This window comes from Garra rufa, chromosome 4 (genome assembly GCF_049309525.1).
Source record: "Garra rufa chromosome 4, GarRuf1.0, whole genome shotgun sequence".
Lineage (NCBI taxonomy): Eukaryota > Metazoa > Chordata > Actinopteri > Cypriniformes > Cyprinidae > Garra > Garra rufa.
Window position 1 is genome coordinate 12,396,123 of NC_133364.1, and position 21,383 is coordinate 12,417,505.

Genomic DNA, 21,383 nt, shown 5'->3' on the forward strand with positions numbered 1-21,383 from the left:
GTGAATCTGTTTTTATCATTGTATTTAACATTTATAGCATAATTTTCTTCTTTTTTCAGATAATTTTCTGAAAAATTATTTCTTTGACATGATGAATGAATGAAATCTTGTTTATTAGGTGAAAAGCATTGATATCTAAATAGAAGTAATAGGCCAAATACTAAAATACAAATATTAAAATTTGTTGATACAGAATTTTGCAAAGCATCTAACCTTTCATACAAAAATATTCAAAATAATATAAAAATATAATGCACTGATGCATTATTAGCATTATGAGCAACTCCCAGCAGCTCTAGTAACTGTAATATGATTTGATAAACAGAGGCAGTGGGTGTGGTTGAGTCATATGGCTCCTCCCACATTGTTTGACTCCTCCCCCACATCATCGTAGTCTGTTTTTAAAAAAACATAAGCAACTTTTTTTTCATTCTTTTAATTACATTATTGTTTACTTTAAATCGAGTTTAAATTAGAAATATAATAATTGAAAGTATAAAAGGTAAACAATAACTGACCCAACATGCTTTTTTCATCTTCTTTGCTGTTCTTCACATCATCATACCCCTCCTGATCTCCCTCTGATACACATGTGCAACAAAACCTTACATTGTCATGTGTAACACAGCTTGTGGCATTGCTCTCTTTTACCTCATGACTGAGACTGCAAGATTAAACCTGATAAAGCCATGATGAGTTATTAATGGTTTAAAAGTATGTTCATTATATAACATAACGATAGGGGTGGGCGATATAACTAAAATCTTCTATCACGTAGAAGCAATTTTCTACCAACCTCGATAACGATATATATCACAATATAGCAATTTGTATCTGAAAATACATAAATAAAAATTCAAACACAAAGAAACTGTTATATATAATGTAATTTTATTTAAACTGTGAATTGCAGCATTACTTTAAGTAAAAAAACAACAACCATGGGGTAGCCATGTTACTTTTTTCCCAGTACTTTAGACTACTTTGTGTAATAATGAAAACATTAATTTCAGTCCAAAACTCTCTATTTTAACATTTTGAACAATAGGGCTTTACAATCTTTTTTTTTTTTTTTTTTAGAAATTCTTATGTGTTTGATAATCAAATGAAAGCATAAACATTCATTCATTTTAAAATCAAATGAAAAATAAACCCTTTTATTTTTTGGCAAACAAACAGATGTTTACTGTTAAAATCAATACATGGAAGAAAAATTATATTCAGTTTAAAACGTTTAAATAATAATTGTAGTATTTTTTTTCTACAATTAAGTGGTTAATCTTGTTGTAATATTTATTTTTTATCATATATATTGTTTTATGTCACTTATTTAAATAGGAATATATAAACACCTAAATTATACTGTACAAAATTAATACAAGAACAATATTGTTCTGTTTCATATTAAATCGTACTTTTATTTTGACAGGTTGCCGTGAAGTTTCTGTGTGTACAGTAAGATATGATGCTAGTTTTTTCAAACGAAACAGTAAAAGTGACACTTATAGCAGCTTTGGAGATTGAGTTTATCTGTTCATTTGAGATGCAAATGCCAAAAATTAGCGGGAGCGTCACGCGTGCTTCAGTATGTGTGTAGTAAAAAAAACGCCATTCAGAGGCTAACGGAACATGCAGGATTAATATTGTAGTGCATGGAGCCAATCAGACATGAAATAACTAGTTATATTCCTTAAATGACTTCTCCCCCATGATTAACACCTATGTGCTATGAGCCAGTCCTTTGTTCACTATCCAGCTCATCCCCCCACCATCAAGATAAGACTCCTACCAGAAATGCAGGGAAAGATAGACTTTCCTTATTCAGACATGCAGTCCCACATACAGTTATATAGAAATGTACACGTATCAATGTGTTACCTTTTCTTATATTGTTGTTTCTGTTATGTATGTCAGCCTCAAACATTAATCCGCAATAGGTGAATTATTGTGCATGCTAAGACTCACGTTTAGAATCACTCAGTCAACCGAGAAGATTCATAGATCATGTTTGGTGTCTATGAGCAGCATTTATTATTCCCTAAATGTTAATGTTTGTGGCATATTAATAACTCCTTGCTTTATATGTATTATTGAACTTTTGAAAGTTTTGTGGCCAAACAACCAATCAGCTTCCACATGCGAAACAACATTTTGAGAGACAAAGACTTTCAATCTTCCCTCCAAAACTCAGATCAACCGGATTGGACAAGGTCCAACTGTGGGCGTGAACGACCTACAGGTTTATAAACCTTGCCTCATCTCTCTCTCTTGTTCTTGCCTTCGGGACACAAAGACACGTCACCCGCACCTCCCCCCAGATCCATGGGGGGGGGGGGGGGGGGGGGGGGTCTCACCTAGCGGAGGAGATGATGAGGCCTGCAATACTGGAAAGGACTTTCTGAACTGAACACAAACGGAACAATGCACAACAACAACAAGCTTGCAAGTATCCGTCCTTTCTACAAACGTAGATAGCTGCGTTTAAGGCGTTTTATAAAAGAAACGATTTCAGGATGTTCAGAACCGTTTCATTCCTGTCCCTTTGCAAACTCACTTTCTCTCTCTCTCTCTTACTCTCTCTCTCTCTCTCTCTCTCTCTCTCTTACTCTCTCTCTCTCGCGCGTTCTCTGCCTATTTGTGTTTTATGTACGTTTGTCTATGTGCGATCGTTTGTAAGTAGAATAGTTTAATAAACAACCATATATTCACATATAATGATTCTCTGTGCTGAATGCTTACATTACAAAGTCACTTAAACTGTTTCGATCTCATATTGCTACCTTAAGCCCTATTCTGTTCAATTGTTTTAACTCCGTTCTGGTTAGTAGAAATGCGTTGCCGTGACGACGGGCCAACGTCAGAGTAATGGATATCACTGAACAATTTGCTGGACAAAGAAACCAGTCGATATCCTTATTACTGTTACTGATCAGAAACTGGAAATTGCGTATATTTAATGACGATTATTATACACGATTTCCTGTGAGTTAAACTACTTTCCCTGACTGAAATGTATGTTTTAAATAACTCATTTCATCCTATTCATTGGTTATAAGACCTGGTGGAGTTTGCAGTGTATATGTGATGAGAGGAACAGTCTCATGCATATACACACATATATTGATCATCTTAAATTCGTTGAGCTAACCAAAATTCTCTACATTAATTGGCGTTAGAATGCGGGGCAGTTTTAAACTATGTGATGTGAGCAGCTCAGGAATAATTTGTGTGTCTGCATGCTTGTGTATTCAAACTCGGCTCGCGACTCGCGTCTCTTTTGTTTGTGTGTGTGTGTGTTAGAACGGTGTGGCCAAGCCCACCTTTAACACCTTCACAGATGTTTGAGCCTCTCGCACAGAGAAACTAAACCACTGTTGAAGATGTAACTTAACTGCAGTTTATATATTGACCCTATAAAACGAAGAAATCTTTTATAGAGCGTCCTAAAGCCACCCTAAATTGAGCGAAGAAAACCTCTATTTTTGCGTGAAGAAGCTGATTGAGCGATGTTCCTCCTTACAATGGCCATATCTTTATATTTTGAGTGTAGATAGATTAGCCATTGATGTGCACTCCAATGCTAATCAGCTATCTTGCTCCTTTGGGTTAAAACCTCAGCTTAGCTAACTGATTAGGTTGACCCCGTTTGCTCGTCGAATAGATTTAATATAGTAAACAACTTCGCGTTATTACTGTACAAATCTTGATCGAGTGTTATTTATTTGTTTTGTGCAAAGCACATACAAGTCTTGTGTCAGCAGGCTGACTCAAGATCAAGGTGCACGCATCGTAACTAAGCAACCTTTTAATAGTGTAAGCATCCTATTAAGTTAAAGTTTGCAAAACATGTACCTGTGTTCAGTAAAACGGACACAAGAAATATACACCCGCGATAACGCATCGCCATGGTAACTGCGCTTAGATGCGCGTTTAAATCCACACAAGGTGGAATCTGAAATCCCGCATAAAAGGTATTTCCTTCTATTAAAAGATAGAAGTCTGTCTAAAACCTCTTCCAATACCTATGCCTGATTTCATATTTTTTATTTTTTTTATTTTTATTTATTTATTTTTTTTCTTTGAGCAACAACGCTTATAGATAGTCCCAGTCAGTCTCTCCCTTCTCTTTCCCTTTTGATGTTACATTATTAATTATTGTTATTTAAACCATAATGATAATTAACATAATGTATGTTTTTTCTCTTGTGTGTGTGATTTAATTTTAATTATTTCACCGCCTTAGATTCAACTCTCCCTTTAGCAATTATAATCGTATTTGCTCATTTTAAATTTTTGATTAAACAGTCTTGATTTAAATTTAAACTTTGACCAAATCGATCAAGTTGCACTCTCACTACCCCGGGTAATTCGGCCCATCCCAGGGGGGCCTTTCTCTCTTTTGCTCTCTCAGCTCTGCCATTTCCCAGGTGTGACGACTCCATAGCGCCCCCACCCGGTGGGCCCCGTCACTGACCTCAGGGCTGGCAGTCAGCTCACTTTCTCTCTTTTGCTTTAACCCTTTATACCTCTCTTTCTGATGGATTTTGTTTTTATTTTTCTCCCTATTAGAGACTGAACCTGTCTGAACATCAGTGAAATCTTTTGGTAACTACACCGATGAACTGAATAGCTCTAAAGTTAATCGCTCATCATTAAGTTTACTCATAGTTTCCTGTGTTTACCCACACAAACTATCTGACCCCTTCTTTACAGCTAGGATAATAAGCGTTTAGTTTGCGTCACCATCTGATGACATCAGTTAAGTGCGCAACACATAACAACATTTTAGCTCATTAGTTCTGTACGGACTTGCATTGGCTCGTTGTGCTTTGTCTCTCCCTCTCTATTTGTGTCAACATGTCACCATCCAGTCTCGCCATCCAGTCCAGACAAGGCAAAGATGCCATCCTGCCCTGGGTCTAGTGACTACAGCCCCTGAGCGGAGAACAGCCGGTCGACCACGCACACAGGCGAATGGATCACGATCCAGTCAAGAGCTACGGCTGCAGAGAACCAATCAACTCATCTACAGCCTGGACCATCAGTGACCACGCCCTCAACAAGATCGTCTGACTAAAGCCGCAGCGGAGAAAGCTTCACCCACGACGGAACCAGGACAGCGCGCAGAACCGCCTAGACCATCTGGATGTTCAGAGATAGCGGATGAAGAGGACAAGGACCTACACGAGGAGAGAGGAGAAAAGCTTCAAGACATGCCTGCAACACCCCCACAGACTGAGCGCAGAGAGCAGTACAGGAGAACACTCCTAAACAGCGGAAGCTCTCTTTACAATGAACCCAGCACACCTTAAAGAACTCAAATTCTTGCAGATAACAATATGAACAAACAGGAGAGCTCAACACAAAATCTCTCCCGGGCCTAACAGCCCACCGTTCACACCTCACACGCCAGCAAGCTGGCCGGGAATCTGACAGCTGTCACCACAAAACGCTGTCTTCCTGAACACTGCAGTAGGCTACAACACACGCCTGTCTGCAAAACATTGACTTTTAAGCAAGAACATTTGCCCAGTGTGACCACGAGACAGATCTGCTTAGCTCCACCTCCAGCTAACAGGACCCCAGCCATTTGTACCAGCAGTCAAAACTGTCAAAACTGAATACAGCAGCTAAGAACGCGACTGCTACGACCAGCATCTGAGCCTACGTGAGACAACGCGACAGGCACCAAGGGAAGATGGCATCAACGCCAGAAAATCTTTCCCCTCAGATATCCACATCACACTGTGAGTCACCACCCAAATGCTACAGCCTTCTTCCGTACAGCGATTGCTCGATTCAGCGGACTCTACAGACCGCCGGAAAACAGCCAAGCACCAGAAGGCAATAAAGATTAGCAAAGTGATTGTCCAGCTGCCCCATGCCAAGGGGGGACGTCTGACTGACCAAGGTGAACAAACATACAGTGGTGTATGGGAGCTGAACACGCAGCGACATCACTGTGTGGGAGTGATCTGAGATCAGTGCAGGCCAGCACTGAGGACACCTGTGCTCTGAACTTAACCTGGAATAGACAATGCAAAACCTGCTACGTCCTGTTTCTCACAGCCCTACGATACTCCCTCAACTGCGAGAAAGCCTTGCTAGATAAGATTACTCCCAGATGTTTACACTCTGGCGAAAGAACTACCTGCATTCACCAAAAGGGGTCACTGTTCGGCTCAAAACACAGTGTGGCTAAAACCCTAATGCTGCACACACATTCAATGGAATACGTGAAGCAGTGCCCACTCTAGAAGCCACACCCCCTTTCTGAAAAGTAATCTTTTGCAGTGTACATACCATTCAGGTATTTCAAAGACTTTAAACAATTCCGTCATGAAGAGCCTAAAGGAAAATGGCCACTCAGAAATGGTGCCAAGCTGCTCTCCACATATGACGATGATGCAGAACTAATGTCATGTACAAGGCTCTCAGCAGAGCCCAGCACCCAGATGACAACAGCTGCGCTGCACAAGCCATCCAGCGATGTGCCAAGCACACCAGAAGACAAAGGGAATCACAGAGACCTGCCACCACTGTGTGATGTTTATAACTGTCAATGCCTGCAGACCAAGGATCCCACGCACACAAACCCATGTGCTCATAGACCCAAGAGCGAGGCAAGACACGCCCAGAGCAGGTACCTAGTGGAAAACGACAAGCCTGTCCCACTGCAACACCTTAAGCCGGGCCACCTGACATCACAGCACGAGTAACGGCAATCGGATCAACCCTTGTGTCACAGCAAGTCGCAAGAACTCCCTCTGAAAATTACTAACCTGCATAGACTCAAAGTAGGCTAAGCTCAGTTTCAAACAACACCACTCAGTTTGAAACAGACGAGCATCAACAACTGTTCCAGACAAGCAGTGCCATCACAATAAGAACATTTACATGCTATTCGTGGAAAAACAGTGAAAGGCCCAGAAAAAACTGAGGGATTTTGTGGCTGCCTAAGGTTTTCAACAACAAAAAACCCACCCACCCAACCCAAGCATCGCTTCTAAGCCACAAGCAAACCCCTCACGCTGCTACGCCGCCTGCATCACACCCATGCACACTGGCTCCACCTACAAAATAGCTCTGCTAAAGCAGCCTCTGCCAATGCTGACACTCAACCTTGCACTGTCCGACCACACTAAGGCACTAAGCCGAAAACAACTCAGTGATGTCACACACATGCCGCATCTAGATGACACATCCTCACATTTGTTCCTGATAACCAAACACCGCCACAGCTCCCAGCTTTCCAGGAACAAAGGGGGGTCATTGCTGATGTATGCCCAAGATGCACCGTGCAGAATACACCAGAGTACCAAAGCCACTACCAACGCAAAAGTGGCGCACTGCCAAGCATGCAGTGACAGAGGACATCAGAATATGCTAAGTTTGATGCCAGCTCGAAACCAGCGGATTTCAAATGACACAGCCTCTCTACGATGCAAAGCAGTCAGTCGACGAGAAACATCTGTGAACGTTTACCACCAGATGGCACCAGAAACGACACCCGTGTCAACTAAGAGACCACCCGTGTCACCACCTACACTGCTCACCAGTACTTCAGTGAAACATGCCCGAGTGCGACACCTGCATCCAAAGAGCGCAGGAAGCCAAAAGCATGCCGCAGCCAGCGAGATTCACAATAGGAACTGTGAACCAGCGTGTCTCGGACATCCAGCCCTGCCACTCACCAGGACCAACTGGAGACTCAGCAGAGTACAGAGAACGGCATCCTTCAGCCTAAAGCAGCCAACGGCCTGCAATGGCAGAGAAAGGAACAGCAGGACCGCGACAAATGGACAACTCACATCCAGCCTGGACAACCAGGAGCTGAGCAGCATCGTCTTCTCCTTGGCCCACACCCTCAAGGGCCTCAGACAGGAGGTAAATGAACTGAACCTGCAAGTCTCCGAGTACCAAAATTAACCGACACCCACAAGGACAGCTGAACACGCCTGCTTTTCCAGAACAGAGTTTCTGATGCTAACAAGGAGCTCCTTGAATGAAACTCCACTGAGAAGTACTGAAAGATAAACTTCTGACTCCTTGCCCAACGCAACACCGCATTAGACTTCCTAAAAGGAAAAAGCATCCCATAAGACCAGCCGACACCTCAGGAGCAGCCAGACAATGTTGAATGGAGCAACGGGCCCACAGGCCCAACAGCAAAACCCCTACAAACACAACTCAGACCCGCTCAAGTCAGTGTCGACACCCCCAACATCAGACGCCTGATGACATTTGAGCAAAACAGCGGGATAACAGACACCTGCTGCCCTCCTGCACCCTAACCGGGTCCATCGGAAACTTCTTTACACTACAAAATCTTTACGACAATTCTCTGCGAACCCTGGAACTACCTGCCCTCTCACAAGTGAGAGTCCAACCAGCGATTCCAGACTGCAGGGACCACAGATACTAGATAACAACCACCTGACACAGACCAACCTGGGTCAGGATGACAAGTGACAGTGCCTCGACACCTGCTGCACAAAGCTCGAGGACCCATACCTTGCCACTGTCTATATTATCACACCTGATAACGTCGACCACGGCACCACAGCCACTCCTTGAAGCACCAACCTCCAGAGAGCCACCTCTCTCTTCCAGCCAGGAGTGCCGGGTGCATGCCTGATTGTTCCGCACCTTTGACGTCGCTCGCTGTTGTCTGTTGGACGGACAACAACGTTCGAAAGAGGGGATATGTAGTGCATGGAGCCAATCAGACATGAAATAACTAGTTATATTCCTTAAATGACTTCTCCCCCATGATTAACACCTATGTGCTATGAGCCAGTCCTTTGTTCACTATCCAGCTCATCCCCCCACCATCAAGATAAGACTCCTACCAGAAATGCAGGGAAAGATAGACTTTCCTTATTCAGACATGCAGTCCCACATACAGTTATATAGAAATGTACACGTATCAATGTGTTACCTTTTCTTATATTGTTGTTTCTGTTATGTATGTCAGCCTCAAACATTAATCCGCAATAGGTGAATTATTGTGCATGCTAAGACTCACGTTTAGAATCACTCAGTCAACCGAGAAGATTCATAGATCATGTTTGGTGTCTATGAGCAGCATTTATTATTCCCTAAATGTTAATGTTTGTGGCATATTAATAACTCCTTGCTTTATATGTATTATTGAACTTTTGAAAGTTTTGTGGCCAAACAACCAATCAGCTTCCACATGCGAAACAACATTTTGAGAGACAAAGACTTTCAATCTTCCCTCCAAAACTCAGATCAACCGGATTAGACAAGGTCCAACTGTGGGCGTGAACGACCTACAGGTTTATAAACCTTGCCTCATCTCTCTCTCTTGTTCTTGCCTTCGGGACACAAAGACACGTCACCCGCACCTCCCCCCAGATCCATGGGGGGGGGGGGGGGTCTCACCTAGCGGAGGAGATGATGAGGCCTGCAATACTGGAAAGGACTTTCTGAACTGAACACAAACGGAACAATGCACAACAACAACAAGCTTGCAAGTATCCGTCCTTTCTACAAACGTAGATAGCTGCGTTTAAGGCGTTTTATAAAAGAAACGATTTCAGGATGTTCAGAACCGTTTCATTCCTGTCCCTTTGCAAACTCACTTTCTCTCTCTCTCTCTTACTCTCTCTCTCTCTCTCTCTCTCTCTCTCTCTCTCTCTCTCTCTCTCTCACTCTCTCTCTCTCGCGCGTTCTCTGCCTATTTGTGTTTTATGTACGTTTGTCTATGTGCGATCGTTTGTAAGTAGAATAGTTTAATAAACAACCATATATTCACATATAATGATTCTCTGTGCTGAATGCTTACATTACAAAGTCACTTAAACTGTTTCGATCTCATATTGCTACCTTAAGCCCTATTCTGTTCAATTGTTTTAACTCCGTTCTGGTTAGTAGAAATGCGTTGCCGTGACGACGGGCCAACGTCAGAGTAATGGATATCACTGAACAATTTGCTGGACAAAGAAACCAGTCGATATCCTTATTACTGTTACTGATCAGAAACTGGAAATTGCGTATATTTAATGACGATTATTATACACGATTTCCTGTGAGTTAAACTACTTTCCCTGACTGAAATGTATGTTTTAAATAACTCATTTCATCCTATTCATTGGTTATAAGACCTGGTGGAGTTTGCAGTGTATATGTGATGAGAGGAACAGTCTCATGCATATACACACATATATTGATCATCTTAAATTCGTTGAGCTAACCAAAATTCTCTACAATATTAAAACGGTCTTTTTGCATTTCAGTTTTCACAGACACTAGTCCATATCGCGATTTGAATTAAGTGACAGACCGACTTTTGATTTATTAATCCAAAAATAAATGAATTCCGTGGCATTCCGCGCTATAGCAGATTCCGTTTTTATGAATGGAGTGCGCGATCCCGTCCGTGTTTTCGCAGAGGAGACATTGTAAACGTGCGACCATGTAGAGACAGAAATGACATGCCTTCGTGTAAATAAGATAAATAACATAAGGCAATTTAGTTTGTTTAATAAAAGAACAATGTAAAGACCTGTTCTATAGGAAAGATAACCTTAAATGACTTCTATTGTGATCTGGCGCTATAACGAAAATAAAATGAACTTGACTTTCAAGGGGGCGGGCCGCCCCCCTAAGATAATGGTAGGGGAAACACTGTCCTCGTTGTTGGTTTCATCACATGTAAGCGAACTCACCGCTGCTGCACCGTCTTCTTCCATTGTCGAAGTTAATGTGTATTGCGTGGCTACATAACGTGCAACGTTACGTGATCTCAATCGTGATTAAGACGATAGACCATAATATCTATCGGTTGACAAATTTCTACCGTTTAATCGTGTCTACCGGTATATCGCCCACCCCTACATAACGATATATACAGCTGCTGATAATAAAAAGCACTTCTGTGTGACTCACCTGTTACACCTTTAAATTTATGTCCAATAATGATGACATCATCATAATACTCTGGTTTGTTCACTACTGATATATAAAGATATAAACAAAACAAACGTTACGGCATCATATGTAATGAGTTTCACTTTTAAATTATGTTTAACATACACAAAAAAAGGAAAAATATTGTATAATATCAGAGTTCTGTCCCAGAGTTCTATCTTTTACAAATTTAACACAACATATGTTTTATATATAAAAATCAGAGTGACACCTGTCTCATGATTTGGTTTCAATCCATCAGTGATGACATCATCATAGTATCCTGGTGTGATTTCCTTCACCATCTCTTCTGCATCAAAACATGTATATTTGGGTGTTTGTGGAATATTTTTGGAAACAAAATGTAAAAATGTAAAGTATTATTGCATAATCATAAGATGCACTCTGGAATTATTTTTCTAACAAGATAAAAGTCATTGGTCAAATATTTCATTTACTGATAGAATTATATTTTATATCTGTGATAGATGTAAATTACATTTTAGACATTTCTTGGAGTTTGACTATCTAATTGTTTATTAAGGTATTCATTTGAATAAACTTAAGTTCTCTAACCTGAGAGAAGCTCATCAGCATTTTCATACCCAGACTGAAGTTCTTCAGAGATGAGACTCTCTGTTAAAGTAGAGCAGAACAGTCAGAAACACGTTCATTTCCTCTGGACAATAAATCATTGTGTTAGTGACAACACACAACAGAAATAGAAATGCCATGGCTTTTTGTTGGACCTAGTAGACAACACACATGTATCCTCACATGAACTCATTCCTCACCACCTTCTATAAATATACAAAGGTAGACAGACACACACACATAAACATGCACCTGCAGCTCTGTGGTTTTCTGTCAGGAATTCTGTGGTTTGAAGCAGGAGGTTTAACAGGACTAATATAGATTAACATCAGCTGAGCTGTCTGACAAACTCCTATCAATGCTATTAAATGAGATTCATGGCTTATGTCTTACCCCTCTGAGTGAATTTTTTGTGTCTGTGCTGAATCTCCTCATAAACAGCCTCAGTCGTCGTCCTGTGTCTCCTCTTAGAGAGAGCTGTGAGTGTAGACAGACAAACCTGCTGTCAGTTCACAACACATGACTGATCACACACTGAATAAGACACAATATGACAGTCTCTGGATCTCTCCTACCTCTCCTCATCACTCTGTTCTGCTGAATCAGTATAAGCAGTGGCACTAAGAGCAGGAAGAGCACAACTCCCAGTACAATCACAAGCACTGGGGGGACAACGAGAGACCCTGCTGGAGGAGTTTGTGGAGGAGCGACTGATGTTGAGCGCACTGGAGGAGAAACTGATGTTGTTGTGGCAGGAGTAGTGGACACTGACATATCTGGCAAATCTGTCAAAACACATTAAAATTATCTGAATGACTGATTTAAATACCAAGTATTATCAGCACTATAATTATCAAAAAATTTTTGCTGTGACCTGCACAGGTGAGTCCAGCGTGCTCTTTGTGGGAGCAGTCAGTGTGGTTATTCAGGGATAGAGGACAGTCCCACAGGTGAATCTCATTCCCTCTGCACTCGACTCTGTTCAGCCACACAACACCTTCACCAGCACCAAAGACTGAATTCCCATCAGCCCTCAGTGCTGCTCCACAACCCAGCTGCCTGCAGACCACCTGAGCATCGCTGATGTCCCACTGATCATCACAGACTGAGCCCCACACAGCGTTATGATACACCTCCAGCCTCCCAGAGCACTGGCCCTCCCCTCCACTCAGTCTGAGAGGAACATGATCTAAAACACACACATATTAACCAGCACTGAGCAGCTTCAGCACAACATTTATAACACAATACACTCAACAACTGAAGACTGAAGAAAAGCAAATTTAAATGCACTGATTCTAAATGCAAATAATGCAATGCACAGATAAGAATATAAGGCAAATGCAGGCTTACACTAAGAAACATTAACTAATGTATTAACTAATGCAACAAAACACACTGAAACTAGAGCTTTTGGCTTTAATGTAAAATGCAGATATTAATAATTAATTTAGCATCAAAAAACATTTAACAAATATGTTGTGAATAAACTTACGTGTGCACTTTCTCTGGTAAGGAGATGGTAAGACAAAACATGTCAGATGACTCTGGGGAGTCTCACGAGTTTCCTCCTCTGTGATTATTCCATGATAAAATTAAGAAAAAAGCAAACAGAACATTAGGATGAGACGTGACATATCTGAGTGAAAACAAAATCATTTTACTCTTCCAGTCAGTTAACTTTTCTAGTTTTCAGAAACATTAATTTACGTATCATACGTAAAAATATATGTACAGAAACATTATTATTGAGACAGTATTAAATAATTTAAACATCAACCTGAGCAGGTGATTTTGGCCACTTCATCTTCACCACAGTTATTCTGTCCCCAGGGTGAAGATGGACACTGCCACAGATTTAAATCATGTGGTCGACATGTCAATTTATCCAGCCAGTTTAGAGCTGATTCCACTCTTGGTGTAGAAGCATATAAAACACCAGATCTTCCACAGTTCAGCTCTTGACAAATGAGACTCGCTGTGTCTCTGTCCATCTGGTTCCAGCACACATTACCCCAGGATCCATTGTAGAAAACCTCCACATTCCCTTCGCAGCCCTCAGTTAACCTGATCTCTTTAAACTCTAGATAAAAAAGGATGTGCATTAAAACAATTAAATTTCAGATAGTGCTAAAGCTAAAATATGACCAAAATAATGATTTAATAAAAGGCTGATACATGCTGCAAGCACTGATCTATTCTAAAAACATGTAAGCATAACATATTATTAAAAGTAACTTCATAATATGTTATTAAAATATGTAATGCTTAATCTCAGAGAATGTCTGTATTATTAATACTGCAATATCACTGCAACAATATGGTTGTTGTATATTTTGTAGTTAACTTTTTTTTTGGAGGTTAGTACACATATAAAATGATACAGTAATTTACACTCAAATCAATATTTTGTGCCCATGCATTTATTTATTTGATGAGTATCCATGAACCGTTCTGTCAGACAGTCATTACTGCAAAGCAAACACTTTCAGACCACCTTTGTTCCTGATCACCTTGGAGTTTAATGATTACATAGTATATTTTCTAAAAAAGAAAAAAACTATATATTTGATAAACTTTTACTCTAGTATACTGTTTACCTGAGCACACAACTCCTACATCCTCCTTGTGTTGACAGTCATGTTTTCCCCAGCCTGGAGAAGAGCAGCTCCACAGGGACGTCTCATTCCCCTCACACTCCACCTCATCCAGCCATATGGGTCCAGAACCAGGACCAAACCAGGCTGGTACCTGCTGGTTACTGAGGGCCACTCCACACTGCAGCTGTCTGCACACCACATGGGCATCTTTAATATCCCAGGAGTCATCACACACTGTCCCCCATGAGCCGCTGTGAAAAACCTCCAGCCTCCCTGCACAGTCTCCCCCAGAACCCACCAGCCTGATGGACCCACGACCTGATATTCAGAGAAAGAAATTATTTCAACACAATATTGATCACAAACAACTGAAGAATCTGCCCAGATGTTGTTGTTCTCACCAAGGCAGGTGATTGACAGCTGTTGTGTGGAGCTGCAGTTGAGAGTTTGTGGAGAGCTGCAGTTCCCCAGATGAGCTTCACTCCCAGAGCACTGGAAGCCCGTCACACACTCATGACTGTGTTCAGGACTGGATGAAGAGGAGCCGTAGAAGTTCAGCACAGAGCCACAGCCCAGCTGTCTGCAGACCACAGAGGATTCAGTGAGACTCCAGGAGTCCAGCAGAACTCTCCTCCAGACCTGATGGATGAAAACTTCCACCACCCCCTCACACTGTCTCTCTCCAGACAACCGCACCAGACCATCATGAAGAGCCAGAGAGGAATCTGAGGAGAAGAGCAACAAACATTAAAACATTGCACTTATATGCACTATATGATAATAAATAAGGGAAATAAATGAAAGGACTCACTAGAGCAGATGACTCCAACATCTTGTCTATGAGAACATTCAGCTCGACTCCATGAAGAGATGGAACATTCTGAGAGATTTGTTTCATTCCCGTCACAATCAAACACATCAGCCCAGATTTCACCACTTCCCTCTCCAAACCAGTCTGATCCCACAACAGACACAGCAATCCCACAATTCAGCTGTCTACAGAGAACATTGGCAGCTCTCATATCCCAGCATGCATCACACACTGTGCCCCATTTTCTGAAGTACTGACGTTCAACTCGACCAGAACAGGAGTCTGAGCCATTCATCAGTAGAATATCTTTGTAACCTGGACAGAGAATTGAGAGTTCATTAAAACATATTAAACAAATAATATTTTTTAATTTTTTAATTTGTGGGCCTGTTTACAACTGGTCACTTCATGTGTTTTCTCTGATTGGATATCTGTCTGATTTGTTAAAACTTTTCCATTTACACTAAGTGTAATTTACAGTAAGTGTAAAACGGCTAAATGGATATAAAGCATATGAGCATCTGCAACTTACTTTCAGTTTGTGTATCGACTTGCTGAACAAATATTCAGCTACTCATCTTTGGTGATGCGTATTTCATAAGCGCTGTCATATCTGACTAAAACATGCTCTCACACTTTTATTATTTTAACATTCTGGGATGAGTAAAATTTACATATATGGTTTTATATTGGACATGTAACCCAAAGGTTGTGGGACTGAGTCTCAGGGTGGAATGAAAAAACAGTGCTCTCTTCCACTCTAAAAACCACGACTGAGGTGCTCTTGAGGAAAGCACCACTGATCCAGGTGTGTGTTCATTGTGTGTGTGTGTGTGTTCACTACTCACTGCTGTGTGTGTGCACTTGGACGGCAGAGCAAAAATTCCCGTCACATCAGTCACTTAAACAACCAGATGCATTTACACTTGTCCAGCTTCATCTGGAATGCGTCTCAGACCTTAAGGTGTTTGAGCGATCAGATTTAAACCTGTTTCTGAGAGCATTTACACCTGGTCTTTGTTCACCACTGGTTAGCTATCCGATTTGAGAAAACACATGGTGTAAACCAGGTGTAATCAGGACCTGTACGTGATTATCTTAAGTTGAAACTACTCAGTACTTCTCCATTACCAGAACATATTAGTGCTACGTCATTCTCATGGGTACAGTTGTGTCTGAGAGAAGATGATGTTGGACAGACAGATGTATAAGACTCGTTGCCAGTACACTGAATCTCAAGTGTCCATATCTGAGCATCTCCTTTGCCAAAAGCAGCTGCTCCCAGCACCTGTACAGGAGCCCCACAGTCCAGCTCTCTACACACAACCTCTGCATCCTGATGGTCAAAGGCAGCGTCACACACTGACATCCATGTCCGCTCATGAGGCACCTCTACTCTGCCCGAACAGCGGGAACCTCCAACCAGCCTGACTCCTTTAAGAAGAGAGACAATAATAAGCCACAACAGGCTTTTATAACAAAAAAAAAAAAAAAAAAAAAAAAAAGCTTAATAGCTACTGTCATGACTCATGACCATTTTTTCATGGATAACAGTAAAAACCTTTTGTGGGCAAAAAACACCCAGCATGTTATTAACATTTATTTGTCAAAAAAAGCTTGATCTTTGATATATTTCCTAGATTTTTTCTGGATCACGAAATGCATGCCTACAAAAGTGTGTATATTCAATCTTGTAGATTATTATGTCACATAAACACATCACTTCACCTTCAGGCAAATATTTAGCCACCTGCCATGACATTAAAAAGGAGTGAAAATTAAAGCAGAAAGAAAATTAGTATGTATTCTGTAGTTTGTGGGAGATAAGCTCAATAATTATGAAATAAGTCTAGATGAGCTAACCAGAACAGACGACTCCGGCATCTTCATTATGATTAGCCTCAATTCCCCATGCAATAAATCCACAGTTCATAAGTGTAGATTCTGATCCAGTACACTGTACACTATTGATCCAGATTCTTCCTGTTCCTTCACCAAAGTAAGCACTCTTTGGTGCACTTACAGCCTCGCCACAGCCCAGTTCTCTACACACCACTGCAGCGTCTGGCAAATCCCAGCCATCATGACACACTGTTCCCCACTCACCATCATGAAGAACCTCCACTCTACCAGCACAGTGACTATTAGCACCCACTAATTGCACTGTTTCTGAAAGAGAAATTGCAAAACAAAAAACGAGTAAGAAAAATACATTTATTACAGTATTACGGAATGATTTACTCTTAGTTCATATGTCATTCACCTACCAGCACATACAATGCTCACATCATTGTCATGGGAACAAATGTTATGTGAAGGTAACACTGGACAGAGAGCAAACTGATACTCATCTCCTTTACACTGAATCTCTTGTGTCCACATCTGAGCGTCTCCTTTGCCAAAAGCAGCTGCTCCCAGCACCTGTACAGGAGCCCCACAGTTCATCTCTCTACACACAACCTCTGCATCCTGCTGGTCAAAGGCAGCGTCACACACTGTGTGCCATGTGTTCCTATGAGGCACCTCAAACCTCCCAGAGCAGCGAGAACCTCCAACCAGCCTGATTCCTAATCATACAGGAGTGATTAATAAAATTTAAATCATTTATGTGGTAAACAGGATGATGACCAACACTAATAATCAGCCTACCTGAACAAATGACTCCAGCATCTTCATTATGCGTACAGTCAGGTTCATTTACATCTAGTCCTCCACAGTCTAGTACTGTGGACTCTGATCCACTGCAATCCACGTAATCCATCCATATTTTTCCTGATCCTGGTCCAAAGTTAGCAAGACGTATTGTATCTATAGTATCGCCACAGCCCAGCTCTCTACACACCACTGATGCGGCAGTTAAACCCAAAAAATCATGACACACGGTTCCCCATTCTCCTTTATAATAAACCTCTAATCTACCAGCACAGGAATTACTGCCACCCACCAGCCTCACATTTTCTGTAGAAAATATATAGAAAGATGTATTTAGTGAAAGTGGAATGTGAGACAAAGAAAAAATGAGAGATTTTACATGCAATGTACTGCTTAATAATGCTAATATTTGTTTAAACAAAAAAAACAAAAACAAAACAAAAAGAAATATATATATATATATATATATATATATATATATATATATCCTGTTAGGAATTATCACACTAACAAATTTAATTATTATAACAAATTAACTTACATTACGATTCTAAGTGTGTACGTACCAGCTGTGGTGAGTCTAAGCACAGAAGACAGAAAAATGAGTGTTAGATAGCTCTCCATTTTTACTGATCATTCACTCTGGATCAAGAATGAAAGTGTCACATAGCCCCCTAAAGAGACAGAGACTGAAGGCTGCACAACTGCCAAACAACAAGCCAATCAAAGTCACTTTTACCTTATTAGACAGAAGAGAGGAAATCATCAAAGAGCCTCAGTGACAAATCAGAAGACGCATTTTTGATTATCACCTTATTTAATAAAAGCACATCAGTACTAAAGAACACGACTCCTCCTCTTCCACTTGTTCAAAGGGTGACAAACTCACATGTTACAGGAAACTGATTTTAGGGACAGGAAACATTCCAGTTTATTTAGGGCATCAAAGCCCAGCAGATACAAATACAAGAGTTGATAACCACCTGTTTTCACTTTGAGTTCACATAGAAGTATTAGTTAGATACAAACATAAAGAAAATATGTTTTAAATTTTTTTTTCTGTAAAGAAATAATTATATTTTATATATTTAGAAGTGTATTTATGTTCTCCAAGAGCACACTAGAGTCTAATAGGGTATTTTCTTTAGTAGTTAAGTTTTTTTTTATTATGTTTTTAAAAGAAATCTCTTGTGCTCTCCAAGGCTGCATTTATTTGAAATTAAGTAATTTATAGTTATTTTGTAAAATATTAGTTTTAAATAACTGCTCTGTATGGGTGGATGGTTTGGGACAGTTTTACTTGATATATTAAAAATGTAAAAATGTGACTGCCAAGCTGACTTTTGAGCAGCCATTATCTTCAGTGTCACATGATTTTTTTATAAATCATTCCAATGCTGATTTGATGCTCAATTATTTTACCTCAGTTACTAATGTTTCTTATTATTGTCAATGTTGATAACCATTTTTGCTGCTTAATATTTGTGATAACCTATATAATCTACATGATAATTTCATGAATAACATGTCTTTGTCACTACTTTGATACCTTTTGACACACACACACACACACACACACACACACACACACACACACACACACACACACACACACACACACACACACACACACACACACACACACACACACACACACACACAATACCTATCCATATACATCATACATTTCTGCTAGAATCTTTTTTACAGGCCCTACAAGCCCTGCAATTGTACAAGTGTAATACTGCAATAGCGATGTGATCCTACAGGTGGCAGTACAATAGAGGGATGAGGTAGGAGATTACTGTTTACCGACCGAGAAACCTTTTCCCTCAGGATGTTTAATGAATTATGTCGTGTCGTTTCGGTCATCTTTTTAGATTTAGAACAGTGCTGCTGAATCACTCTTGAGGTGGTTCTTCTGTTTCTTCTCAAAAAATGTATCAAATGAGTTAGCAAGACTATCTGAATCAGTTCATTCAAACAGTTCACTCACGCACTGAATCGTTAGGTCTCTGTAAAACAGGATCATCAGAGTAAGAACACAAAGCGCAAAACAAGCGATGGACAAATTGGATAAGGATTTACAATCCGTTGGAACCAAACTTGTAATTTCATCCTACCGTTTGACAGCGACGAATAAGGTCTTGAGTTTGACATCTGTACCTTGTGAACGACTATTCAGTACCACAGTATAAAGTATTATCATCACTGTACTGTTACAGAAGGCTTCATATTTAACCTTTTACTTAATTTACCCATAGGAAATGCTTATTTCAAGTTGCACTCATGAATCAAAGGCTTATTTTTAATTATCTGATTTTAAATGAGCTTTCATTGGAATCAGTTATGAAAATAGTCTGCGAAACCAACTTTTTTGAACGAAAAAAAGGAGAGAATGATTTTCTCCCCAGGGAGCACTCACTGACTCAGAAAGATTAAGGGCACATTATCTCAGAGCATTTCTGTCCTATTGGAGACATAAAAAATGGTCTGGATAAACGACTCGGATTTAATGAAAACATCAGTTACATGACCATATAAGTACTACGTCACATGTTAAAAAAAGTTTTATTTCAAAAAAGAATTTCAAATAACATAAATGCTCAGATTTTACATAGAAATATCACTAAACTATTAATCAATTGAACAGTGAATGTGATAGATTTATACAGGCAATTGCTCTTTAGTTGAGTTTTCATCCCATGTTACCATAATGCACTACATTAAACCTAAATATATTTTTTATTTCATTTGTAGAAAACGATTGCCTTAAATTGGCCAACTGCCATTTGTTTATAAACTATTATTTATGATGTGAAAATATTAGTACTCTGTACTTATTTCATTTGAGTTGACTAAAAAAGATTGCTTCTTAAAATAAAATGAACTGAATTATGACATGCTCATGCTAACATAATTAGCCAAGTGATTATCACTGTATCAACAATTACACAGTTACTGCCTTTAGACAAAGCAACATGCAGCAGGAGAATAAATATACCTTATAAAACTCAACACTTCTACAGTATAAATGAGGCATATAAAAGTAAAAAGCCCAGCAGACAGGCAATTTGCATATGTATTTATTTATTTGTAAAACACACCTGATCGTATAAGATAAAAGTTGGGTTTTGTTTTTGTGAAAAGTTTTGAAAGTTACTTAATGCATTCAAAATAAATGCATTTTTTTTCAGCATTATCCACTTACAAAAGTCCAGTACATGTTGTTACGAAGCTGAGGCCTGGTAAATCACCGTTAGAATGTCTTTGACTATCACTGTGGTTGTGCAAAATTTTTTCTTTTTTTCTTTTTTATTATTGCTATTAACAAGGCCAAAAAAAAAAAAAAACAATACAAAAAAAATCTCACAAAGGCATAACAGTTTTAATTAAAAAAAGGGAAAGACAGTGGGTATGGAAAGTATTCAGACCCCCTTAAATGTTTCACTCTTTGTTATATTGCAGCCATTTGCTGAAATCATTTAAGTTAATTTTTTTCCTCATTAATGTACACACAGCATTGACAGAAAAGCACAGAATTGTTGACATTTTTGCAGATTTATTAAAAAAAAAAACTGAAATATCACATGGTCCTAAGTATTCAGACCCTTTGCTCAGTATTTAGCAGAAGCACCCTTTTGATCTAATACAGCCATGAGTCTTTTTGGGAAAGATGCAACAAGTTTTCACACCTGGAATTGGGGATCCATTGCCATTCCTCCTTGCAGATCCTCTCCGGTTCTGTCAGGTTGGATGGTAAACGTTGGTGGACAGCCATTTTTAGGTCT

General features: G+C 40.0%; 1 protein-coding gene across 1 annotated transcript; it reads right to left on the reverse strand.

Moving 5' to 3' along the window:
* Positions 1 to 345: 345 nt before the first annotated feature.
* LOC141332776 (scavenger receptor cysteine-rich type 1 protein M130-like) lies at positions 346 to 17,701 on the reverse strand. The gene is made up of 16 exons (XM_073837736.1): positions 17,590 to 17,701; positions 17,208 to 17,507; positions 16,804 to 17,109; positions 16,072 to 16,374; positions 14,941 to 15,255; positions 14,531 to 14,854; positions 14,130 to 14,447; positions 13,310 to 13,612; positions 12,404 to 12,718; positions 12,105 to 12,314; positions 11,923 to 12,006; positions 11,512 to 11,571; positions 11,168 to 11,245; positions 10,915 to 10,980; positions 519 to 581; positions 346 to 395 (listed from the first exon to the last, which is right to left on the reverse strand). The coding sequence occupies exons 1-16, from the start codon at positions 17,699 to 17,701 to the stop codon at positions 346 to 348; spliced, it is 3,207 nt and encodes a 1,068-aa protein (XP_073693837.1).
* Between the last annotated feature and the right edge of the window lie 3,682 nt (positions 17,702 to 21,383).